Source organism: Jaculus jaculus, chromosome 8 (assembly GCF_020740685.1).
Source record: "Jaculus jaculus isolate mJacJac1 chromosome 8, mJacJac1.mat.Y.cur, whole genome shotgun sequence".
Lineage (NCBI taxonomy): Eukaryota > Metazoa > Chordata > Mammalia > Rodentia > Dipodidae > Jaculus > Jaculus jaculus.
Genome location: NC_059109.1, coordinates 109,890,002 through 109,916,237, shown reverse-complemented (window position 1 = coordinate 109,916,237; position 26,236 = coordinate 109,890,002). Strand labels below are relative to the sequence as shown.

General features: G+C 51.0%; 2 protein-coding genes and 1 long non-coding RNA gene across 3 annotated transcripts; all 3 read left to right on the top strand.

Annotated features, from left to right (window-relative positions):
* The first annotated feature begins 1,564 nt into the window (after positions 1–1,564).
* Zcchc3 (zinc finger CCHC-type containing 3) lies at positions 1,565–4,434 on the top strand. Its single transcript, XM_004668057.3, has one exon. The coding sequence runs from the start codon at positions 1,577–1,579 to the stop codon at positions 2,819–2,821; it is 1,245 nt and encodes a 414-aa protein (XP_004668114.2). The 5' UTR covers positions 1,565–1,576; the 3' UTR covers positions 2,822–4,434.
* Positions 4,435–5,262: 828 nt separating this feature from the next.
* Positions 5,263–8,027, top strand: LOC123462727. The gene is made up of 3 exons (XR_006638489.1): positions 5,263–5,414; positions 6,514–6,750; positions 7,961–8,027. It is a non-coding gene; the product is annotated as an uncharacterized LOC123462727 (long non-coding RNA).
* A 14,818-nt stretch (positions 8,028–22,845) lies between these two features.
* Positions 22,846–25,614, top strand: Sox12 (SRY-box transcription factor 12). Its single transcript, XM_004668056.2, has one exon. It carries the CDS (start codon positions 22,854–22,856, stop codon positions 23,811–23,813), a length of 960 nt encoding a protein of 319 aa, XP_004668113.2. The 5' UTR covers positions 22,846–22,853; the 3' UTR covers positions 23,814–25,614.
* The last annotated feature ends 622 nt before the right edge of the window (positions 25,615–26,236 follow it).

The following is a 26,236-nucleotide window of genomic DNA, read 5'->3' as shown; positions in this document are numbered from 1 at the left end:
TCCCCAGTACCCACATAAGCCAAATGTGCAAGTTGGTGTATGCATCTGGAGTTTGGCAATGGCTGCAGACCCTGGTATACCCATTCCCCTTATATTTCAAATAATAAAATAAAATAAATTTAATTTTAAAAAACTCATCAGCTGGGCACAATGGCTCACAAACTTTAATCCCAGCACTTTGGAGCTGAAGTAGGTGGATCACCATGAGTGCAAGGCCAGCCTAGGCTACTAAGTGAGTTCTAGGTCAGCCTAGGCTAGAGTAAGCCCCTGCCTCCAAAACAAAATTTAAGTAGCAAAAAGTCAATGTGGGCTGGAGGGATGGCTTAGTGGTTAAGACACTTGCCTGCAAAGCCAAAGGACCCAAGTTTGGTTCCCCAGGACCCACGTAAGCCAGATGCACACTGTGGCGCATGCTTTTGAAGTTTGCAGTGGCGGGAGGGCCTGGCATGCCCATTTTCTCTCTCTGTCTGTCACTGTTTCTTTCTGCTTTCAAATAAATAAAATTTAAAGAAAAAGCTACGGGGGGGGGGGTGCTGAAAGGATGGCTTAGCAGTCAAGGCATTTGCCTGCAAAGCCAAATGACCCTGATTCGATTCCCCAGGACCCACGTTAGCGAGATGCACAAGTGGGGGTCACGCATCTGGAGTTCATTTGCAATGGCTGGAGGCTCTAGTGCACCCATTCTCTCCCCACTCTCTCTTTCTCTGTCAAATAAATTTTTTTTTTTTTTTTTTTTTTTTTCCGAGGCAGGGTCTCACTCTGGCTCAGGCTGACGTGGAATTCACTATGTAGTCTCAGGGTGGCCTCGAACTCACGGCGATCCTCCTACCTCTGCCTCCCGAGTGCTGGGATTAAAGGGGTGCGCCACCACGCCTTAAATAAATATTTTAAAAAAGAAAAGAAAAAAAATTACCAGGCGTGGTGGTACACGCCTTTAATCTCATCATTTGAGAGGTAGAAGAATCTACGTGAATTCCAGGTCAGCCTAGCGAGATCCTACCTCAAAACACAAAACAAAACAAAACAAAAGTTAAAAGTCCTGACTACAGTTTTTCTGTGAGTCTGAAAGTTCAGAATCCAAAACTGGGTTGAGGGGGGAATGACGCATTGTGGTGCGCTTTGGGGAAAGGGAAAGGCAAGCGGGGCCCTGAGGAAGTGCAAACTTTGTGCTCCAAGAGGAGCAAGACGGTCCAGCCGGTCCCGCCTCCGGGCTGCGGGCCGTTTAGCAGCGCCCGGGGCGGGAGTTCATCGAGGACCTCTTGCGAAACGCCAAATCCTCGAGAGCGAGGCCCGAGGCGGCCAAGCCGGGCGGCGGGACAGGGCGGCCGCCGCGGAAGGGGAGGTGGAGCCCGGCGGCCAGCGGAAACGTGGCTCGGCCCGGGTCCCATCTTGTGCGAGTGTTGGGAGGGGGGGGGAGGTGTCGAATTTCAGAGAGAGGGTTTAAAAAAAAAAAAAAAAAGCCCTCCCACGCACGCGGGAGGCCCCCGAGCCCCGGGCCGGCGGCGGGCGGGCGGGCGCGCGCCATGGGCGCCCTTTGGCTGCGGGAGCGAGTGGAGGATGCTGGGAAGGAGGTAAAATGGCCACCGGCGGCGGCGCGGAGGAGGAGAGGCAGCCGGACCAAACGCAGCTCCCGCTGCCCGCACAGGCCGCGGCCCGGGCCGACGAGGCCGAGGGCGCCCGCGAGAAGATGGGCTGGGCGCAGGTGGTGAAGAACCTGGCCGAGAAGAAGGGTGACTTCCGTGAGCCGCGGAGGCGGGAGGAAGAAGGCGGCGGCGGCGGCGGTGGCGGTGGCAGCAGCGCGGGCAGCGGGCTCAGCTCCCCCGCGGGCCTGGCGGCGCCGAGTCCCGGCGACTTTCCCCCGGCCGGCCGCGGGGACCCGAAGAGCCGCCGCAGAGAGCCGGCCTGCGAGGCCGCGGATGCTCGCAAGAAGAAAGGCGCAGCGGACCCGGGCAGGAGGAAGAAGAGCGAAGCGGCGGTAGCCATGGCAACTCCCTCCGGGCCCGGCGAGGCGGAGGACTCGACCGAGCATCCCCTGCAGGACGAGCCGGAGACGGCGGCGGCGGCGGCGGCGGCGGCGGCGGGGCCCCCGGGTAAGGGTCGCTTTCTCGTGCGCATCTGTTTCCAGGGTGACGAGGGTGCCTGCCCGACCCGGGACTTCGTGGTGGGCACGCTCATCCTGCGCTCCATCGGCATGGACCCGAGCGACATCTACGCGGTCATCCAGATCCCGGGCAGCCGCGAGTTCGACGTGAGCTTCCGCTCGGCCGAGAAGCTGGCCTTGTTCCTCCGCGAGTACGAGGAGAAGCGCGAGCGGGAGGACTGCTGGGAGAACTTCGTGGTGCTGGGGCGGAGCAAGTCCAGCCTGAAGACGCTCTTCATCCTCTTCCGGAACGAGACGGTGGACGTGGAGGACATCGTGACCTGGCTCAAGCGCCACTGCGATGTTCTGGCCGTGCCCGTGAAAGTGACCGACAGGTTTGGGATCTGGACAGGGGAATACAAGTGCGAGATCGAGCTGCGGCAGGGGGAGGGCGGGGTGCGGCACCTGCCGGGGGCCTTCTTCTTGGGCGCCGAGAGAGGTTACAGCTGGTACAAGGGGCAGCCCAAGACCTGCTTCAAGTGTGGTTCCCGGACCCACATGAGCGGCAGCTGCACGCAGGACCGCTGTTTCAGGTGCGGGGAGGAGGGACACCTGAGTCCTTACTGCCGGAAGGGCATCGTGTGCAACCTGTGTGGCAAGCGGGGACACGCCTTTGCCCAGTGTCCCAAAGCAGTTCACAATTCCGTGGCAGCTCAGCTCACAGGTGTGGCAGGACACTGAACACCCCGCTTGCCTGCCGCGTTGAACACACAGCCAGTTTACCCCTCTTTAAGTGCCAAAACTTTTTTTGAAACCGTTTTTTATCGTTTTTTGGAAGATCTTTCTAAAACCCACCAGAGACATTTCTCTATGCCTTCTTAAAAAACGAGTTCACTCCGTTTCAGCCTGTTCTGCCACGGTGGGTCTCGCCAGTAAGGACTGTCCAGAATTATAAATGCATGTTACCCCTTTCCCTTTAATTAACTTTTTAAAAAATCTTTTCATTTTGTATTTGCTGGTTTTTTTTTTTTTCTGTCTACTTTTTCCCCCCTTGAATTTTATACTACCTCCCTCCTCATATTTTGTTTTCTGGGGTTTTCATTTTTTGAGCTGCATTGCTCATCTTTTTGTCCCCTCTGCGTGTGCGGGGCCCGATGTGTCGGACACTCCGTCAAGTATTTGGCGCAGCTCTACCCCGTGCCCTTTTAACTTGCTGCTTCTAATCTTTGTGGTCTGAGAATTTGTGAAACCAGTGTTGTTAGAAGTGTATGTAATCCGAACCAGTGAGCCCTGAATGGTGGCCAAGGGCCTCTCCTGTGGCATAAAGACTTACGGACTCTGTGGCAACTCTTCTGTTTAGCTCAGAGGTCATTTTTCATAGAATCATGGAACCTAAACTTTTTGCTGCTGGGAAGGACTTAAGAGGTGGTTGCTTTTATTGTTGTAGAACTTGGTGGTGGTGGGCTTGTTGGGGTTTGGTTTTTAGGTTTAGTTGTGACACGGGGTCTCATACTGTAGCCCTGGCTACCCTGGAGCTCTGTTGGCCAGTGGCTGCCTTTGAACTTGCAGTCACCATCCTTCCTCCACCTCGAGAGGTTTTTAAGTCAACCCCTTTGTTTTCCAGCAGATAAACGCCCAGAGAGGTTAAATGACTGGGTCAAAGTTGCATAGCTGTCTGGCGCCCTTGGTAGTGTTCCCTGACCTCAGACCCGGTGCTCATCTCACTACCTCTCACACTGCACAATTTCCTCAGCATTTGAGGACCCAGAAAGTCTGATCTCTCCACAGCGATGAGCTCAGAGCAGTACTGAGAAATCATCTATGAGAGAGAGCAGAAAGGGAAGGCTTGACTGGGACTTCTAAATACTTGAGAGCTAGGGAAAGGACCCAGGAACAAGTTCGAGGCTACGTGCATTTGCCCTGGGGTACCACCTCTCAAATGGGTCATGGGTCAGGCCCTTTGGAGGCCCTCCTCTCCCCATTCTTTGTCGTCAGTGAGAAATGGAGGTGCCCCTGGGTAAGGAAACCTACCATAGGTTTACATTTGCATCTTTGCCTCAGTAACTAGGATCCTGAGAGAAGCTAGCCAGACTCACCTGAAGCCTTTAAGCAACCTCGGACTCTCAGAAGAAAGGTTGTTTCAACCCGGAATTATGAGTGAGGTGTTAACTCTAAAATGATCTTGGGAAACTGGCCAAGCCAGAGGGCTGGGCCAACTACGTGTAATCAAGTTACAATTAAAGGACATAGTACCCTACTTTTAATTGTCTTTGCTATGTTTTGCTATTTTCTTGTGGCTTAGGATGTAATATTGTTAAAGATTTGTTCTGAATAAATATTTATCTTTTATACTACTAACAGTGTGCAGTTTCTTTTTAAAATGATGTATGCACAATTACACAGATTCAACTTCACTATCTTTCCCCTCATACCATTTATTTACCCTGCAGTCAACATTTAGTACCTAGCAGGCCACGCCAGGCCCTCCGGGGTTACCTAATCAGCGCATTGCAGTCAGGTCACCAATAAAACTTTAGTTTTTGTTTTCTGAGGCCCTCTTCCTAGCTGGTGGTTTCTGGATTCTGCTTAGGCGACTTAAGTGGAGCGCTGGGATTACAGGTATGTGCCTGCCAGAGGCCCAGATGGGGCCTGTTGGCTGAATAACGTCCAGGTCTCTGCGGACCCCACCGCCCCGACGGACTTCCAGCTGCGAGGTGTTCAGATGATCTGATTTCATCATTAAAAGTTCCCAGCACGCTGATTCTGGGGGACCGTACAGCTATTTCCTGAGCTGATCTGGAGTCGGGGCCTGGTAGGCTCTTGGGATGCCTGCCTTTCAGAGCCGGCCCAGTCCCACTCCCTCCTGGAATCCCACAGCCACCGGACTCGCCCCTCCCGGACCTCTCTCTCCCATCCTCCCTCACGATCGCTCCCGGCGGGAGGCCCACAGGAGAACACCTCCTTTCTCCCGGCTCCCCACCCCCATCCTCCCAGCAGGCAGCGGGCGGGGAGCCGGGGTGGAAGGAGCCGTCCCTCGCCCGCCCCTCCCCCACCCTCCAGGAGCCTGGAGGAAGACCCGGGCTCCCCGCCCCTCCCCCACAGGATCTGCTCCGGGGGCCTCCCGCCTGGCTGGCGGAGCCTGGGCTGGAGGCTGTCGGCTGGAGCGGAGCTAACCTCCCCCAGCTTCCTCTCCCGTTCGCTCAGCCCCCAAGTTATAATTCCTCAGGGAGGCTGGCCGGCTCGCGGATTCGTTCTGCTTGCACAGATCCTTACGGGCCGGTGGAGCAGAGAAACCATGAACCAAGATAGTGGCTGTAATGGAAGATGGAGACAGGTAGCCAACCCTGCAAGTCCCACTGTGACATCAAGCTATTTTAAGATACTTAGCCAGTCTAGAAATGTCTGAAGGAAATGGTTCCCTGGAACAGACAAGGTCTTGGCCGAAACCCACAAGATGGAATTGGGAAGAGATGTCCTACAGACGACAGCGTGTGCAGAGAGCACAGCTGGGGATGTAGGTCAGTGCCAGGACTTGCCCAGCATGCCAAAGCCATAGGCTAGAGGAGGGTGGAGGCACAGATGTAGTTAGAGGAAAAGCCGAAGGTGACACAGGGCTAGTAGGCTCTATCTTTTTTTAAATATTTGAGAGAAAGAGGCAAAGAGAGAGAGAATGGGCGTGCCAGGGCCTCCAGCCACTGCAAATGCCCTCCAAGCGCATACACCACCTTGTGCCTCTGGCTTATGTGGGTACTGGGGAATCGAACCTGGGTCTAGAGTCTATTCATAGGTGAATCCCTTAACCACTAACCCATCCCTCTAGCCTGGCCATATCTTAAGAACAGTGAATTTGGGCTGAAGAAATGACTCAGCAGTTAAGATGCTTGCCTGCAAAGCGTAACAAACCAAGTTCAATTCCCCAGTACCCACATAAAGCCAGATGCACAAAGTGGCATATGCATCTGGAGTTCACTTGCAGTCGCTGAAGGCCCTGGTGTACCCTTTGTGTTTGTCTCTGCTTGCAAGTACATAAAATTAAAAAAAAAAAAACAGGCTGGAGAGATGGCTCAGCGGTTAAGGCGTTTGCCTGCAAAGTTTAAAAACGTAGCTAGATACACAGTGATGTGAAGGACTCAGATACAGGCGCAATGTGGCACATACGCACAAGGAGGCATAAGTGTCTGGAGTTAGTTCACATCAGCTGAAAGGCCCTGGTGTGCCCATTCTCTCTGCCTCTTTCTATCTCAAAAAAGAAAGAACGAAAGAAAAAGAATGCAATGTTTGTCTCAGCTTCAGTCAGTGCTGCATTCTGTTAAGTTCAGTATGTAAGTAGAGCACGGTTCTGTGTGCATCCTTTCTATGCAACTTGGATAGTAATGAAAATAGTGGGAAAAGGCATGGTCATTTAGAAACCGGAATCTTATATATCCCTCCAGGCTTGGATATAAACCGTTCTAGGTATTGAAGAAAGGGATGAGTCCTCAGCTGAACAGCAGCACTGACTTCTAGAGCACCATAGAACTGAGTTACTACCTCTCAGAAGGAAGCCAGGGGCCACTTCTGGAAGGTGAAGGAAGAGGATGCTCTGCATCCCAGACTGGCCTCAAACTCAGTGGTCCTCCCACCTAAGCCTCCTGGGAGCTGGGATTAGAAGCGTGTACCACATCAGCCAGGTTTGATTTTGTTGTTTTTTGGTGTTTGGTTTATTTTGGGTGCTGAGGTGTGGACCCACAGGCCTCACACATGCTAGGCAGGCAATGCCCCCTTGAGTTTCACCTTCAGCTCCAAGGGTATGTAGTTATTTTTGCTTGTGTGTGTGATATATATAGTGTGTGTGTGTGTGTGTGTGTGTGTGTGTGTATGGTGTATGCACGTGTATATGCCCTTGCAGTGAACTACACTTGACTGCGGTGATACAGAGCAAATATTGGGTGTCCTGCACTATTACTTTTTAGCCCTTTGTGATTTGAGATGGATCCCAGAGCTTGCTGCTTTTGTAGGCTCCATTGATTCCCTGGTCTCTGCTCCACTGTTGGACTAGGATTACAGGCACATGTGGCCGTGTCAAGCTGTTTTCCTTGGATTCTGGAGTTTCAAACTGGGACAGTCTCAGACCCTCCTGCTTGTGCAGGAAGTACACTTAACCACCCACCAATCTCTCCAGCCCCACACGGATGTATTTTTATTTATTTATTTGAGAGTGACAGACAGAGTGAGAAAGAGGCAGAGTGAGAGAGAGAGAGAGAGAGAGAGAGAGAGAGAGAGAATGGGTGCACCAGGGCCTCCAGCCACTACAAACGAACTCCAGACGCGTGCGCCCCCTTGTGCATCTGGCTCACGTGGGTCCTGGGGAATTGAGCCTCAAACCAGGGTCCTTAGGCTTCATAGGCAAGTGCTTAACCACTAAGCCATCTCTCCAGCCCACATGGATGTATTTTTTAAATATCATTCAGTAAAGTATAGAGAATGGATTAGACAAAAGTCCAAGTGGAAACAGTACAGTTTAAGTGGTGGGAAATGAGGATTGCGTCTGGAAGGATAGAGATGGACAAAGAAACAGCAAGATTTAGGAAGCTGGACATGATGGTTCACTCCTATAATCCCAATACTTGGAAGGCTGAGGCAGGAGGATCACTGAGAGTTCAAGGCCAGCCTAGGGTGAGACTGAGACTCTGTCCAAAACAAAAATAAGAGAAGGAGAAAGCCATTATAGACCTTCTCTCTCTGCTTCCTGGCCATTGTTAGGTGAACCGCTTTGCTCTCTCACAGTCTCCCCATACTGGACTAAAACCGTGAACCTTTTGTGGTTCCCTTTGTGTTGCTGGACAAAACACCTGACTGAAAAGCAGCTAGTGAGAGGAAATGTTTTATTTTGCTTTACAGTTTCATGAGGACGTTTCCTGGTGGCAGAAGAAAGCACAGCAAGCACAGGGGCTGGACATCACCTCTGCCACAGAAGGTACAAACCAAAGAGAGTAGGCCCAATTCTAGCAAGAGGGAGCTGGGCTGTAACACCCCTAAGCCCACCCCCAACAACACACCTCCTCCAGCAAGGCCCTACCTCCCAAATTACCATCAGCTGGGAACCAGTCATACAGAACACATGAGTGGGGGACATCAGATACAAACCACCACAAAGCCAAAATATTTCCTGCCACCTTCTAAGCTTCTGTCAGGTGTTCTGTCACTGCAGTGATAACTGACTAACACAATGTCTAAGAGGAGGTGTGGAAGAAGCGGTTGGGTATACAAAGATCTCAAGTTTCCAGAAGGGTTCTGGGCTTGAGAAATAAAGCAGCAATCATGGAGCAGTGGTTTTCAAATGATTTCAACACATCCCAGAGTAAGAGACACATTTTCCAGTGCACTACCACACATGCACATGTGTGCATTTGCATCTAAAATAAGCTTGCTCAATATTCACCCGAGGCATGATGCACCCTGATAATTTTTTTTTTATTTTTCGAGGTACAGTCTCTCTCTAGCCCAGGCTCACCTGGAATTTACTATGTAGTCTCAGGGTTACCTTGAACTCATGGCAATCCTTCTACTCTGGCCTCCTGAGTGTTGGGATTAAAGGTAGGCACGAACACACCCACCTCACCCTAATACTTTTTATTGGCATATATTTATTATACATGATTCTGGATTTCATAAGGACATTTTCTTTTTTTTTAATTATTTTTATTTATTTATTTGAGAGCTACAGAGAGAGAGAAAGAGGCAGATAGAGAGAGAGAGAGAATGGGAGCGCCAGGGCCTCCAGCCACTGCAAACAAACTCCAGATGCATGCGCCCCCTTGTGCATCTAGCTAACGTGGGTCCTGGGGAATCGAGCCTCGAACTGGGGTCCTTAGGCTTCACAGGCAAGCGCTTAACCGCTAAGCCATCTCTCCAGCCCATAAGGACATTTTCATACAAGTACTTGGATCATACTTCCCCCCACCAACACACACACACCCCATATCTCCCTACCCTCTCATTTATCTACTGTCTTCTTTAAAAAATTTATTGGCTGGGGGCTGGAGAGATGGCTTAGCGGTTAAGCACTTGCCTGTGAAGCCTAAGGACTCCGGTTCGAGGCTCGGTTCCCCAGGTCCCACGTTAGCCAGATGCACAAGGGGGCGCACGCGTCTGGAGTTCGTTTGCAGAGGCTGGAAGCCCTGGCGCGCCCATTCTCTCTCTCTCCCTCTATCTGTCTTTCTCTCTGTGTCTGTCACTCTCAAATAAATAAATAAATAAAATTAAAAAAAAAAATTATTGGCTGGGCAAGGTGGCGCATGCCTTTAATCCCAGCACTTGGGAGGCAGAGGCAAAAGGATCACCATGAGTTTGAGGCCACACTGAGACTATATAATGAATTCTAGGTCAGCCTGGGCCAGAGTGAAACCCTACCTCAAAAGATAAAAAGCAGAGCCAGGCGTGGTGGTGCACGCCTTTAATCCCAGCACTGGGAGGCAGAGGTAGGAGGATCACTGTGAGTTCGAGGCCACCCTGAGACTACATAGTGAATTCCAGGTCAGCCTGAGCCAGAGTGAGAACCTACCTCAAAAAACCAAAAAAAAAAAAAAAAAAAAAGATAAAAAGCAAGCAACTTTATTTGACTTACTGATATGCAAGGAGAAAGAGAGAGAGAGACTATGGGCATGCTAGGGCCCCTTGCTGCTTCAAATGAACTCCAGATACATGTGCCACTTTGTGCATATATGGCTTTACATGTGTACTAGGGAATCGAACCTAGGCCATCAGACTTTGCAAGCAAGCACCTTAATTGCTGAGCCATCTCTTTAGCCCCTTCTCTGATATTTTCTTTTTCTTTTTGGTTTTTGTTTTGCTTTTTGTTTTTTGTCTTTTGGAGGTGGGGTCTTACTCTAGCTTAGATGACCTGGAACTCACTATGTAGTCTCAGGCTGGCCTTGAACTCACAGCGATCCTCCTACCTCTGCCTCTCGTGTGCTGGGATTAAAGGCGTGTGCCCCCATGCCCAGCTTTGATACTTTGTTTGTTGTGTTCTGTTTTTTGGTTTTTGGGGTTTTTTTGAGGTAGGGTCTCTAGCCCAGCTGACTTGGAATTCACTATGTATGTAGTCTCAGAGTGGCCTCAAACTCATAGCAATCCTCCTACCTCTGCCTGTGAGGTGGGTTCTCACTCTAACCCAGGCTGACCTGAAATTCACTCTGTAGTCCCAGCCTGGCCTCAAACTCAGTGATCCTCCTACCTCTGCTTCCCTAATGCAAGGATTAAAGGCATGTGCCACCATGCCTGCCCATGGTCACTTTTAAAATATTTTATTTTCATTTATTTGAGAGAGGATAAAAAAGGGGGGAGAGAAAGAATGGGTGCCTCAGAGCCTCCAGCCATTGCAAAAGAACTCCAGATGCACATGCACCTTGTGCATCTGGCAATACCTGGGTATTGGGAAATCAAACCTGCATCCTTTGGCTTTGCAGGCAAGCGCCTTAACCGCTAAGCCACCTGACCAGCGCTATGGTCACTTTCAGTTCTCTCAAAATAAACTCTTATGATGACAACCTTATTTGCATAAATATTGCATATTTTACAGGTTTTTTAAAAACACATTTTGTTTATTTGAGGGAGAGAGAGAAAAAAAAGTCAAAAAGAAAGGAAGTGGAGGCTGGGCATCTTAGCACACCCCTTTAATTCCAGCATTTGGGAGGCAGAGGTAGGAGGTAGTGAGTACAAGGCCACCCTAAGACTATATAGTGAATTCCAGGTTAGCCTAAGCTAGCAGGAGACCCTACTTCAAAAAACCCAAAGGAAAGGAACTGGGCTGGAAAGATTGATCAGTGGATAAGGTGCTTGCCTAAAGAGCCAGGTTTGATTCCCCAATACTCAGATAAGCCAGATGCATAAGGTGGCACATACATCTGGAAGTTGTTTGCAGTGGCTAGAGGCCCTGGTGTGCCCATCTCTCCCTCTCTCTCAAATAAATAAAAATACAATATTAAAAATAATAAAATAACACAAAACTGGAAGAAGCCATTCTGCATGCAGTTCAATGGGAGAAAGAGAAATCACCAGTGAAGATCCTCAACAGTGGACACTGCAAGCCTTATATTTGGCCAGCCAGGCCAAATGAGCCAACTGGTGCAATAGTGGCACGTCTGTCTTGGGGGAAACCAACTGCCCTCTCACTGGACTGGAGGCCCACTCCATGGGAGGGAATACATCCCTGATACTGTAAACCTAAAACAGGGTTAGTCATGAGCCCTAGGGGTATAACATCTGCTGCTGTCTGGCTAAATGTATATACTATGCTCATCAAACTGCCCAGTAAGCAATTCTTTTAATGTTCCTCTCATTTTTGGTTGAGAACCTTCTCTTTTCAGATGGCAGTGACCTTGGGATGACTCAGAAGGCATCATGGTGCTAGAAAGATGACCAGAGTGCTCAGCATTGCAATATCTCTATCACACCTTCCAATGCTCAGGGTCCATTGCAGAAAAGGTGGCGGAAAGAATGTAAGAGCCAAAGGAAGGGTAGGACTCCTTACAACATGCTCCTCCAGACACAAAATGGCCTGGATACCCATGACATCACAGTGCCTGACACTACCTACACAAGACCATCATAATAAGAGGAAAAGATGATGACATCAAAATAAGAGAGAGACTGATTGAGAAGAGGAGGGGATATGATGGAGAATAGAGTTTCAAAGGGGAAAGTGAGGGGAGGGAGGGCATTACCATGGGATATTGTTTGTAATCATGGAAGTTGTTAATAAATTTCTTAAATGATAATAAAATAGGGCTGGAGGGATGACTTAGTGGTTAAAGCATTTGCTTGCAAAGCCAAAGGACCCAGGTTCGATTCCCCAGGACCCACATTAGCCAGATGCACAAGGGGTCACGCCACGTCTAGAGTTCGTTTGCAGTGGCTGGACGGTCTGGTGCACCCACTCATTCTCTCTCTCTCTCTCCCTCTTTGTCAGATAAATAAATAAAAATATAATAATAATTATAATAATAAAATAAATAAACTTCACATGCATTATCTCCACTTAGTTCTGGCACCAACTCAATGAAGTGGGCACTGTTTATTCCCCGAACACAATGACAGGGGCGTCTAGAGAACTGAACCTCTGAGAAGGACATGAAGCCAGGGAATGATCTTACTGCAGTGAGCAAGTGCCAGCCCTCTTCCAGCGTTTTAGTGACTCCTCCTCCAAGCCCTTATATCCAGGGCTGTCATAACTGCAAAGATCAACTGTGGACTTTTAGCCCATAAGGGCGGGCCATGCCCCATTGTCCACATCATGTGACCTCCCTCCCGCTCTCCTCCATCTTCCCCTCTTTCCTTCCTCACATGAAGTACTGGGACCTAGCTGGAGCCAGGCGTTGTGTTCAACATGTTATCAGTGGGAGGATGAGCAAGATGGAATCATGGGTCAATTATCTTTGACTGCCATTCAGTTTGGCTGATTTTTTTTTTTTTTTTCTAGTGAGCACACAGGCCCGGTTCATCGAGCTGTTTCAACTGTGGCAATGTTAGGATGGTTTGGTCCCCAGAAGACCAAGAATCCTTAACTCCCAGCCCCCATCCCTCTTCCCCAGGCCCTCAAATCCAGGCCGCCCTGCCCCCTCCGGAAGGGGAAGCCTGGGACGGGCGCCGAAATCTGAGCGGCTCTTTCAAGCCTCGGTTGCCTTAGAAACCAGGCGCGCGGGCCTTGGCTGTCCATTACACCACACTCTCCAGGGCCCTGGCCAATGGGCTCCAAGCTCCATCTTGGGAAGCCACCAATCGGCAGGTCCCTTGACTGAGAACTCAGGGATACTACCAATGACACTGCCCTCCACCAGCTTTAACATAACAAGCCTTGATCTTTTTTTTTTTTTTTTAAGGAATTCTCCAAATTAGAAGGAACTAGCAGTACTGTGTCTGTCAGTTGCAGCCTGCATAATTTTTGGCTGGTGTTTTACATAAGGAGAGAGAAAAAAAAAAAACTGAATTATGCAACAATATTCGCTATTCTCTACTAAAACAGTTTTTAGGCAATAAAAAGGCAACATAATGGGATTTGTTTGTAGCCTGCTACGTGCATTTCATTCATTATAGGTTGGTTCATATCATTTTAAATGATCCCTAATATTAGTCCTCTTTCCTTGTTTGTATTAGTTCGTTGTTTTTCTCTTCTTGTTACAAGATCTCACCATGTAGCCTTTGGTTGGCCTGGAATTCACTATGTAGACGAGGCTGGCTGGGACTCATGAGCTCAAGGAGTCACCCCACGGCGATTCTCTTGCCTCTGCCACCTGAGTGCTGGCATTACAGGAGTGAACCACCACACTAAGCAAGAAGAAATTCTAATTTAGGGATGTGCAGATGGCTCAGTGTATAAATGCTTTTCCTGTGCAAGCATGAGGAACCAGATTTGGATCCCCAGCACTCATGGGAAAAGCCGGGCATGGCCACACACACCTGTAATCCCAACACCCCAAGATTCTGCAAGCTCCAGCTTCAGTGAGAAACTGTCTCAAGGAAATAAAAAAGAAAGGCAAGAGAATGGCACCTTACAATCTCTTCTGACTTCTGCAACTGTATAGGGTGCAATTGATATGCATACCCACCACACACACACACACACACACACACACACACACACACACACACAAACACACCACATACTACCCATGAATACACACAAATTTAAACAGGTCTAAAGCCACATAGCTTTGACTCTTTGGACTTTAAATGAACCAAATACATTTTTAAAACCTTCTAGGGCTGGAGAGATGGACCAGCTGTTAAAGGTGCTTGCTTGAAGCCGGGCATGGTGGTGCACACCTTTAATCCCAGCACTCGGGAGGCAAAGGTAGGAGGATCGCTGTGAGTTCGAGGCCACCCTGAGAACACAAAGTGAATTCCAGGTCAGCCTGGACTACAATGAAACCCTACCTCAAAAAAAAAAAAAAAAAAGTGCTTGCTTGCAAAGCTTGACAGCCTGGGTTTAATTTTCTTGTACCCACATAAAGGGAGATGCGCAAAGTGGTGTATACATCTGGAGTTCATTTACAGTAGCAAGAGGCCTTGATATGCCTACTCCCCCCTTCTCCGCTTTATATATTAATTATGTAAATATTTATTAATTAACAACCATTAATTTGTTTTCTTTTTTTTTTTTGTTGCTTTGTTTTGTTTTTTGAAGGTAGGGTTTCACCCTAGCTCAAGCTGACCTGGAATTCACTATGTAGTCTCAGGCTGGCCTCGAACTCATGGTGATCCTCCTACCTCTGCCTCCCGCGTTGCTTTTTGAGACAGGATCTCACTCTGTAGCCCAGAATGGCCTTGAATTCATGGTGATCAACCGATTTTAGCCTCCCAGTCCTGGGATTATAGGTGCAATATACCACACTCGGCTTCACAACCATTATTATTAATCACCAAATTACATTCTCAACACATTGGAAAAATATGAATGTAGGATTTTATATTTTTTGGGATCCAAGTCTGAAAAATCCTATCTATCTATCTATCTATTTTTTTAACCAGGTCTCTAGCCCAGGCTGCCCTGGAACTCATGGCCATCCTACCTCAGTCTCCCAAATGCTGATATTAAAGGTGTGCACCAACACACCAGGCTTGAATGAAATTTAGATAAGTCCAAAAACCTGGGCTATGCAGGGCATGGTAGCACACACCTTTAATCCCAGCACTCAAGAGGCAGAAGTAGGAGGATCACTGAGTTTGAGACTAGCCTGAGACTACATAGTGAGTTCCAGATCAGCCTGACCTAGATTAACACCTTTCTTTGAAAAAACAAAAAAATGAAAACCTAGGCTAGAGAGATGGCACAGTGGTGAAGGCACTTGCTTGAAAAGCCTAACAACCCAAGTTTGATTCCCCAGGACCCATGTAAAGCCAGAGGCACAAAGTGGTGCATGCATCTGGAGTTCATCTGCAGTAGCTGGAGGCCCTGACATGCCCATTCTCTTTCTCTATCTGCCTCTTTCTCGAATAAATAAATGAAATAAATAATAAGAAGTCTTGTCAGGTTCTCTGACCCCACAGTTTATAGGACACACGGTTGCAGGGTGAATACAGAAGTTGCTCAGTGCTCTGCAACAGTGTACCAAGTGGGCTGCACAGGCAATGACAGGATGCATTGTCTGGAGAGAATTTAGAGAATAATAAAACTGATTGAAAGTCGGGCTGCTTTTTATTAGCTCCATGCAGCCACAGTTCTAAACCACGTCAGTGATGCTGTAGCTTGAGTTAATAACATATTAGCAAGCTTTATATGGCATGTGCATAATAAACATTCTAATCTACAAGAAAGTTAATTCAAAGCACTCACAGTTACAGGAGCCCGAGTCAATGGCTTGTGTTAGTTATGGGAATAAGTCCCAGCAGCGTGGGATTGCTGAAGCTTGCTTCCTGTCTCCAGTCACTTTGGTTCCACTTGTGGGTGCATTTAAACAGCAGCTTCAGAGTAAACAGTGGTGCCAAGTGACTCTGATGCTGAGCAACCATCTTGACATGCTTCAGTGCTGCCATTTCACGGGACCATTTGAAACTTTTCTTTCTAACTTTATTTATTTTCAAGCAGAGAGAGAGAGAGAGAATGGACATGCCAGGGCCTCTGCCAATGCAAATAAACTCCAGATGCATGTGCCACTTTGTGCATCTGGTTTACATGGGTCCTGGGGAACTGAACCCAGTTCATTAGACTTTACAGGCAAGGGCCTTAACCACTGAGCCATCTCTCCACCCCCACTTGGAGCCTTTGACTTAAAAAATTTGAAATATCAGGCCTTTAACCACTGAGCCATCTCTTCAACAACACCCCACTTCTTATTTATTGAGGCAGTCTCACTCTCGCCCAGGCTGACCTCAAACTCATGGAAAGCCTACCTCAGCCTCTTACGTGCTGGAATTACAGGTATGAGATACCATGCCCAGCTTCATGGCTCTTTTCTTGAAACAAAAATCTCATGTGGCCCAGACTGGCCTCAAACTATGTGGCAGAGGATGACAAGAAACTGCTGCTCTTCTTGCCTCCGGGTGTGAGAGGAAGTAGGCAGTTAGGGTGACTGGACCCCTAAAAGCAAAAAAGACAGGAAAGTCTATACTTGCTAGAAATCAAGGATGATCTATCTGACTTATCTCTTGCCTGGTTCTCTAGACCTGTTTTTCTACAACCTGGGCCCATCCTGGGAGTGAGGGCTTTCATAGGATTTAAACACTGTGGTTGGTCAAGTTCAGCCCTGGGAACTTGGTCAGGACTAGCCCCTGAGCTAGAAGACAGGCCCATCACCATAAGGTTATAAATACCTTTGCAAGGGGAGAGCACGCTCTGAGAGCAGCCTGACCACGTGGGAACTTCCAGGTGTGGGGGAGCTTTCCCTCCACTGAACTCTTTTTTTTTTTTTTTTTTTTTGAGGTAGGGTCTCACTCTAGCCCAGGCTGACTTAGAATTCACTATGTAGTCTCAGGGTGGCCTCAAACGCACAGCAATCCTCCTCCCTCTGCCTCCCAAGTGCTGGGATTAAAGGTGTGCGCCACCACACCTAGCCTTCCACCAGCTTTATCTCCACCAGCTCCTCCTTTTAATTAATTTATTTATGTATTCATTGATTTTTTGACATAGGGTCTCACTCTAGCTCAGGCTGACCTGGAATTCACTATGTAGTCTCAGAACTCATGGTGATCTTCCTACTCTGCCTCCCAAATGCTGGGATTAAAGAAGGACATGTGCCACCACGACCGGCTTCAATAAATATAATAATTTAATGATCATCCTCCTCAGTCCTTTTTTAGTCAATTCTTTGATTAAAATTAGAAATGAACCTAGGGTTTAGGGTTCAAGGACTTTCTGTTACAGGTGGGCACCACCACGCCTAGTTTATTATGTGGTACTGGGGATTGAACTCAGGACCTCATACATAAAAGACAAGCATCCAACCAAGCTACAGCCCCAGCGGTAAGCTATAATTTTAAGTGAAAACTGAGACAATATGGAGTCAGCCAAAGGATATACAGAGATGAAAATAACTACATTTTAAAAAACCAGAATGTTAACAGTGGGTGTTTCTTGGCATTAAGATAATAAATCCCAAAATAATTTTTCATCTAAATTTCAGTATTTTTGAAGTTTTAAACAATGATTGTGATCTAAAAAGCTACTCCCCTGGGCTGGAGAGATGGCTTAGCGGTTAAGCACTTGCCTGTGAAGCCTAAGGACCCTGGTTCGAGGCTCAGTTCCCCAGGACCCACATTAGCCAGATGCACAAGGGAGCGCACACATCTGGAGTTGGTCTGCAGTGGCTGGAGGCCCTGGTGTGCCCATTCTCTCTCTATCTGCCTCTTTCTCTCTCTGTCTGTTACTCTCAAATAAATAAATAAAAATAAAAGCAAAAAGAATTAAAATAAAATAAAAAGCTACCTACCCCCCAATACTTTCTGTCACTAAGCTTCCCTCCCCTCAAGCCCACTGAAAAGGCACAAAGTGACTATGGAATGAAAATACTAAAGCCTTGAGCCAAGATAAACCCTTCATCCTCAGGATTCAACAGTTGGTGTAATAACCTTGCCTTAGTCATGGTACGCCCACCTTATCTGTGCTTACACTTTCGGCAATTCCAGTTACCCAAGGCCAACCTCAGTCCAAAAATATTAAGTGGAAAATTCCAGAAGTCAACAATTCCCAGCTTTTAAATGATGTGCCATTGTGTCCCATGTTGCCCTGCTCCATTCTGCCTGGCATGTGAATCTGTCAGTACATCTACACCACACACACTACTTGCCTGCCTTTCTTTGTGTGAGACAGAGTCATATGTAGCACAGGTTGGCCTGGATTTGGCTATGTAGCTGAAGATTACCTTGAACTCATGACTGTCCAATCTCCACCTCCCACGTGCTGGGGTTACAGGCTTATGCACCTCTTTGGTACTTACTGGCATTCTGTGTTATCAGATGGACTGCCCTGGGGTCCCAGTACTTAGGTTTCAGTAACTTTAGTTTTACTTGTAAAGGCCTCATGATGCAAGAACAGTGAAAATGCAAAATCAGGATTGAGGAGATGGCTCAATGGTTAAAGGACCTTGCTTGCAAAGCCTGCCAGGTTCAATCCCCCAATACTTATGTAAAGCCAGAAGTGGCACATGCATACAGTGTTCATTTTCAGCAGCAAGACTCTAGTGCACCCATACACACACATGTGAAAATAAAGGAATTTGTGGACATAGGTCTTTTGTTTTTGTTTTTCAAGGTAGGGTCTCACTCTAGCCCAGGCTGACCTTGTGGACATAGTTTTTATCTTTCTCCCGCACATTTGCCTCTTCCAAACCATGCACAGTGGTACAAGTCTGCAGTCCCAATACTTTGGGAGGCCAAGGAGGGGGAGTTACTCGCACCAGAAGGTCAGAATAAGCCATGATAGCATGGTGACTTCAGCAAAACGAAAACATCTCTTCCCTGCTCACACATGCACAAATTTCCCTCCTCCAATTCATCCACTCAAAATTCCTTAATCTTCCCAGGGCACAATTGATCATTTTTACGCCACAACTAAAGAACTTTTGTGGTAATGTATTGCCTAGGGGAACTCTTTAACATGGCTTCCAGATCCAAATGCCACACTTTCTAGCTCCACATAAACTTGTCCTGTTCCCCAAGTTCACTCTCTGGTCTTGAAGACCCCCCCCCCCACATCTCTCTCAACACTTCATCCCCACTGCTGGCCTGTGCACCAGCTCTTTCCTTTGCCTGGGTACCTTCCTGCCCCCTGCTCCCCAAGACCCATGAATGAGCAATTCACCACCCTGAGATCTAAACTCCCTGCCTAGGTGCTAGCATCCCTTCTGTGCCAGGCACTCGCCCTCCTGGTACCTTGTTTTGTTACACTTTAATATATATATACATATCTAGGTGTGATGACGCACGCCTCTAATTCCAGCACTTGGGAGGCAGAGGTAGGAATGAGTGCCATGAGCTCCTGGCCTCCCTGAGACTACAGAGTGAGTTTCAGGTCAGCCTGAACTAAAGCAAGACCCTACCTTGAAAAATCGAAAAACAACAGCAACAAAAAACAAATTTACCTTATTCTTTTAAAAAATATTTTATTTTATTTGTTTATTTGACAGAAAGAAGGGGAGATACAGAGAGAGAATGGCTGTACCAGGGCTTCCAGCTACTGCAGATGAACTCCAGACACATGCACCCCCTTGTGCATCTGGCTAACATGGATCCTGGGAAATGAACCTGGGTCCTTTGGCTTTGCAGGCAAATGCCTTAACTGTTAAGCCATTCCTCCAGCTCTACCTTGTTCATGTCTGTTTCCCCCAATGGAACCTAAGAAGGACCTGGGATTTCATCACTTCTATAACCCAGTAGCCCTGGTTTCAACTTCTGTGCCTGGCACAATAAAATGCCCGCTTTTCTTTTTGCTTTTAGTTTTCCCTTTACCAAGGAACAGACTTTGCTAGAGTATTGGTAGCTATCCAGGGTTCATCATAGGGCCTTTGGAATAGTATTGCTAAACTTTTGTTGGGCTGGGATGATGGCTTAATGGTTAAATGTGCTTCCACGAAAAGGCTGTTGAACAGAGTTCAGTTCCCGAGACCCCAAGTAAAGACAGAAACAAAAGTAGTACATGTGTCTGACACATTTGCAGCAGCACAAGACCCTGGTATGTGCGCGCACGCGCACACACACACATACAAAAATACATTTTTATTGTTGTTGTTTTTCTAGGTAGGGTCTCAATCAATCCCAGGCAGTCCTAGAATTCACTATGTAGTCTCAGGGTGGCCTTGAACTCACAGGGATCCTCCCACCTCTGCCTCCCAAGTGCTGGGATCAAAGGTGTTCTCCACCATGCCTCGAGCTAAAACAAAACAAAACAAATTTTTATTGAGTGGATAGACACATGTATGAGAGAAAGGAGGGAAGGGTGGCAAAATAATGGGTATATCCCTTCCTTCCTTCCTTCCTTCCTTCCTTCCTTCCTTCCTTTCTTTCTTTCTTTCCTTCCTTCGAGAACGGTGACATCCTGGTCCAAATTAATCCAGCCTTGAATATGCTTAGGAAGTGCTCAAAAACACTGGACTGATGCTAGCAGCAGGTAGAGTCTAAAACAAGCCTTTAACAGACTTTTAAGTACAGAAAAAGATCAGCGATTTTTATGCCACTTAAGGTAATACAAACATTATCCAGGGCTGGTGGCTCACTTCTTTAATCCAAGAATTTAGGTCGTTGGCTGGAAGTTTGAGGCCAGCCAGGATACACAGTGAGTTGCATGTCACACTGGGCTAGAGTGAAATCCTGCCTCAAATAATCATAATACAAATATTAAATATGGTGTTTGGCCAGAGCTTCACACTGTAGAACTACATATCCCATGCTGGGGGCGAACTCTCAACAGTCTTCCCTCAGCCTCTTCAGTGCTGAGGCTGCAAGCATAAGCCACCAGGCCTGACATGAGCTAAGGAATTTCAGTGAAGTTTGTATTTTCCTATGATTACTACTTGGGTGGCTTTTTTGAGGTGTTAAATTCATCCCAACCCCACTAATTCTTTTTCTCCTTAAGATGGTATCTTTGCATTGCTGGTGACCTGGGTTCATTACCGTTCCCGGTATCTAGTTCCAGATAACTTTTACACAACGCTTACTAGGTCTCAGGAGCATGTTTACACACATTATCCTATTTAATCCGTTAAAATAAAAATTAAAAAAAAACACATTAGGGGAAAAACTGTATTATCTCCTCTTAAAAGATAAAGCCAGAGGAGGTACAGGGAAGTGAACGCAGGGAGCCTGACTCCATCGAACAAAGAACCGCCCAGGCTGCAGTTGGGAGGATTAAAATGCAGTGATTTTCCAGCTTCCAATGAGGTGCGGGGACCCATGGGCGGGAGCAAAGCCAGCTCCTTCCAAGGGCCTGGGCCTTTAAGAGTTGCCCCCTCCCACCAGGGGTGCTCCATCCTCCCCCTCCCCACCTCTCCCGCGCGCGCCCAGCACCACCCCGCGCCGCCCCTCGGCCCACGCTCCTCCACCTCTGGCTGCGCCCTCGCCACGCGTTCCCCGCCGCCAGGGAAAAATGCCACCTCCGAGACCCTCGTTGCGACCCCTCTCCTAGCCCCGGTTTACAAGGGCGACGGCTCCGCGCCCCCTCCCACCGCCCAAGCCCACGTTGCCATGAAGGTGACCTCCCCCCACCCACCCAGGGGCCGCACACACCGGGTGGTGCCAAAACTGGCTCACACGTGGTAAGCGGGGAGCGCGCGGCCCCTCCCCGCCACGCGCCTCCCGGCCGCCGCTAGGCCACGCCCCTCGTAGCAGGCTCCGCCCCGGGCGGGGCAGCGCGCCCCCACCTCCCGCACCCGGGGGCAGCCCGGCCGCGCGCGCCTGCGAACGGGCCCAGGACGCGGCCCCAGCGCATCCCCGAACCTCTCCCGAGGGCGCGCGGCTAGCGCCGGCCCGCCTAACTGTGATCTCTTGGGTGGCCCGGCAAGGCACCGGGGAACGTCCGGGGAGCGCCAGCCTGGCACTGGAGTTGCACTGTGCGTGTCCTCCCGGCTGGTCTCCGGCAATCGGACGTTAGAGTCCCTTCGGGATTCCTGGAGTCCCTCGCAGGACACAAACACTCGTTCATTGGGTCCAGAAGCATTTGCTAAACCTAGGTGTGGCTGCATCCTGCGTGCAGCAGACCGTGGGGGTGGGGGGACATCTGTGACACGATACGTCCCATTAAAAAGCTTTTCTAGCCGGGCGTGGTGGCGCACACCTTTAATCCCAGCACTCCGGAGGGGAGGCAGAGGTAGGAGGATCGCCGTGAGTTCGAGGCCACCCTGAGGCTACACAGTGAATTCCAGGTCAGCCCGAACTAGAGGGAGACCCTACCTCGAAAAACAACAAAAAAATTCTGAATCTCGGTTCCTTTACACATTCTCTCCTGGCGACGGTAGAAGGGAGTGCTACCTGGCGGCAGGTGTCTCTCTCAATGAACTAAAACTGCAAAGGAAGCACGGAGCGAGGGAGAGCTTTGAGAGCCAGATGGGAAGCGCTCGGTGCTGGCCCCCCTCCATCACTTTCCCTCCAACCCCCAACCTAAGAAAAGAAGCCGATCTCATCCCTGCTCCACGCCCCCCCGCCCCCATCCCCATCCCAGGCGCGAGACCGCCCCGCCCCGCCCCGGCCGCCAGCGATTGGGAGATGCAAATACTGAATTCTCTGCCCAGCAACGGGTGACGCGCCGCCGAGCACGAGGCGTGGCCCGGCCGCAGCCCAGGCGGGCACCTCAGTGTTTACACGGGGCGGCCCCGCGCGCGCCGCAGCGGCCCGCAGACGGCGAGGGGGAGGGGAGGGGAGGCGCGCGCGCCGCCGGGGCCGCGCGGGGAGAAAGACACTGGAAGGCGGCAGCGGTGGCTGGCTGGCGGGCGGGCGGGCCGCTGCGTTGCCCTAGGCTGCAAGAAGAGCCCTCGGAGGTCCTGGAGGCGCGATTCCTCTGCTCCCCGCACAACAATGCGTGGCGTGCGGCAGGGTGCAACTTGCCCGGGGCGGCGGGGACGCGCCGAGCCCGCCTGAGACCGCGCGGCTGACCTTCTCTCTCTCTTCTCTCCCCCCCACCCCACCCCACCCCACCCCCCGCCGTCCGTTGGGCCCGAGCGCCCAGCTCCTCGCTCTCCAGCTCGCGGGGGCCGGGCTGAGCCGCGGGGCGGGGCCGCCCCTCCGTCGCCGCTTGCCTCCTCCCCCACCGCCAGCCGCGGAGGATGCGGACGGCCCCCGGCGGCGTCTAGCGGCCCCGGGCCCAGGCGCGATGGTGCAGCAGCGGGGCGCGCGGGCTAAGCGGGACGGCGGGCCATCGCCCCCGGGGCCCGGACCGACTGAAGAAGGGGCGCGCGAGCCCGGTTGGTGCAAGACCCCGAGCGGCCACATCAAGAGGCCGATGAACGCGTTCATGGTGTGGTCGCAGCACGAACGGCGGAAGATCATGGACCAGTGGCCCGACATGCACAACGCCGAGATCTCCAAGCGCCTGGGCCGCCGCTGGCAGCTGCTGCAGGACTCGGAGAAGATCCCGTTCGTGCGGGAGGCGGAGCGGCTGCGCCTCAAGCACATGGCCGACTACCCGGACTACAAGTACCGGCCTCGCAAGAAGAGCAAGGGGGCGCCCGCCAAGGCGCGGCCCCGCCCCCCCGGAGGAGGAGGAGGAGGCGGCGGCGGCGGCGGTAGCCGGCTGAAACCTGGGCCGCAGCTGCCGGGGCGCGGGGGCCGCCGAGCGGCGGGAGGGCCTTTGGGGGGCGGCGCGGCGGCGCCGGAGGATGACGATGAGGACGACGACGAGGAGCTGCTGGAAGTGCGCCTGGTGGAGACCCCCGGACGGGAGCTGTGGAGGATGGTCCCGGCGGGACGAGCCACCCGGGGCCAAGCGGAGCGCGCCCAGGGACCGTCCGGCGAAGGGGTGGCTGCCACTGCCGCCTCCCCGACACTGTCGGAGGACGAGGAACCTGAGGAAGAGGAGGAGGAGGCCACCACCGCGGAGGAAGGCGAAGAGGAGAGGGTGGCGTCCGGGGAGGAGCCGCTGGGCTTTCTGTCCAGGATGCCCCCGGTCGCCGCTGGCCTGGACTGCAGCGCCCTGGACCGCGACCCAGACCTGCTGCCCCCGTCTGGCACGTCCCACTTCGAGTTCCCGGACTACTGCACCCCCGAGGTTACCGAGATGATCGCGGGGGACTGGCGCCCGTCTAGTATCGCCGACCTGGTTTTCACCTACTGAGCCCACCGTCAGCGGGGCGCGCACGCCCCCAAACCAGCTGTTTACATACAGGAATCAGGTATTGGGGCCCCTCGGAGGCCGAGGCTGGCACCCCATCTCCCGCGCAGCCTCCCCCCCTCCTAGTTGTGCCCATCCCCCCCTCAGATCCAGACATACCCCTCCCCCGCAGACACACCCCAAGGCAACCCAACTCCCACTCTTTCCCTGACAACCAAGCCCCTCCCCATCCAGTCCCATCCCGCGTAGCCACCAGCAGCCAGCCCCCCCTCTCGGTGACACCTCCCGCACCCCGTTACATACCTGCGCCCCTCCCCCCACTTTGCACACGCCCCTCCTCGTGGCCGGACGACACGCCCCCTCGCTCGGGAACCCCTCCGCCCTCACCCAGTCTGCCTTGCTGGTTCGTGGGGGGAGCTGCTGCCCAGCGCGCTTCTCCCTTGTCCCTCCCCCCACCTCGAGAGCGCGAGGCCCCACCCTTCGACTTGGGCCCGCCCCTTCTCGCGCATGCTTGATGCTACTTAAGAGGGGGCTGGTCCCAGCCGAACTGCATGCCTCTTGTCTCCGACTCCGGAAAGGAGGGGGCGAATGTTGAGCGATCCTTAGAAATCCTTTGATCCTGGAGCCCGTGGCTTTCTCTCGACCTATCGGGGCGTCACTGCCTTAATGGGAGGAGCACTCAAAGGGAGAGAAAGAAAATAGCTGGCCCGCAGGGTTAGTTAGAGCTTGAAACTCTCCCAAGTGGCGCGACCCCTTTTCTCTGATGGGGTCACCCATGCCCACCACCACCTCGACCGCATGACTGCCTTTACAGTCCATCTTGGTCCCCGAAAACTTCCTTTTCTTTAAGTGAGAACTTGGGGTTTGGGTCTTTGGAAATCCACCAAGAAGTGACTGTCCAAGAAAACTCAGAACCAAGACACCTACCAGTCTGGGGACAGGGTCCCCTCTGCTCCTTCCCCCTTCTCCTCGGGAAGCGCCCTATCAGCTCAGGGCACCCTCTCAGCCTGGGCTCCTCCCTAAAGCCCACCGCCCCTTCCTATCACCCAAATCCATTCTCAACAATCACAGCTACAGTATTCTGTGGGAGAAACTGAGGCATCTTGGCGTTAGGGTTTAGGGCTGAGGCGCACGGGCTAAACTGTTTTGAGAGCGACCCAGCCCTGGAGACAGAATGGTTGAGTGGAAGTAGACTGCGCCTCAGACTTCCCTTGAGTGAAAAGAGATGGCACTGTCAGGAAGTTGTGTCCAGTTCAGGGTGCCTTCCAGATCCTTGCCCCGTGCCGGTTCCCCTTCGCCCAGTGTCCCCGCTCGAGCCCCGCCCCTCCGGCCTCCCCACCACCATCCCCCTCTGCCCTCACTACCTGTATCTCACCGGCCGTGTGTTCACCCTCTGGGTGGTTCACACACACTCATTCACACACACAAATCTCAGGAACAAACGGTCCCAGAGTCCTCCGCGACCCTTGCCCAGGGTCTCTGCAAGAGGTCTCTGCCCCACGCGTTCCCTTCGCTGACAAAGCCACCAGCTGCCTCCTTTAAGCTTGGTGCTCCGGCTCTGGGCCTTTCTTGCGCTCTTTATTCTTTTTCTTTTCCTTTTTTTTTTTTAAGAAAATAATAACAAAAAAGACAATGAAAAAAAAAAACGGAAAACGTCATGTGAGTGAAGAGATGTCACTGTCTGTGGTCTTGGAGAACTAGTCTCGTAGCTGAGGGGAAGGGTCCCTCCATCTGGGGCACTGGCACCCACAGCAGGACTTCGCCAGTCTGATGCCAGGACTGAATAAAAGTGTATTTGCCCCGAGCTTGCCCTGTGGTTCTGCACGTTTCTGCTTTTCCTCACCCCTCCCCAAACAGCTGGCACAGGATTTAGACCTGGGTGTCTCAGCAAGGCACCTGGCATCTCTCAGCCTCTGTCTCCTTCAATCTCAGAAATCCCTGCCTTCATTAAGGATGGCAAACTCCTCCCTGAACTGGCCAGGCAGAGTCTGAGTGGGCACTGGTGTCATCAACCAATGCCAAGAGTGGCAGCTGCCTACCTCCTGCCAGTAGTGACCTTGTGGGAATGCAGCCCACAGTGTGGCCAGATGGCCGCTTTTTTTTTTCCCCCAAGAGATGCTGGAAAGGAGTCATTGTAATTGAATGCAAGCTGACTCAATTAACAAAAAAAAAAAACACAAAAACTCTGGGCCAGAGGAAACAGGTAGGTCTGACCCAAGGAAGTCAGTTTGACCTGTGTCAGTGAGGCTTAGGAAGCAATGCTGTGTCACTCCTCACCTCTGAGCAGTGGTGTGACCTTGAGCAATCTGGCTTCCTCTCAGCTCTTTCCATATGTGTGAGGATCATAATGGTATTTGCTTCACAGGGGGTGAGCAGCATTTAGTGTTCCATGAAGTGATACTCCATTGACCAAAGGAGAATCAGCT

Excerpts from the sequence above, each read along its gene's own strand:
- Zcchc3 (XM_004668057.3), top strand. The coding sequence starts at position 1,577 with ATGGCCACCGGCGGCGGCGCGGAGGAGGAGAGGCAGCCGGACCAAACG.
- Sox12 (XM_004668056.2), top strand. The coding sequence starts at position 22,854 with ATGGTGCAGCAGCGGGGCGCGCGGGCTAAGCGGGACGGCGGGCCATCG.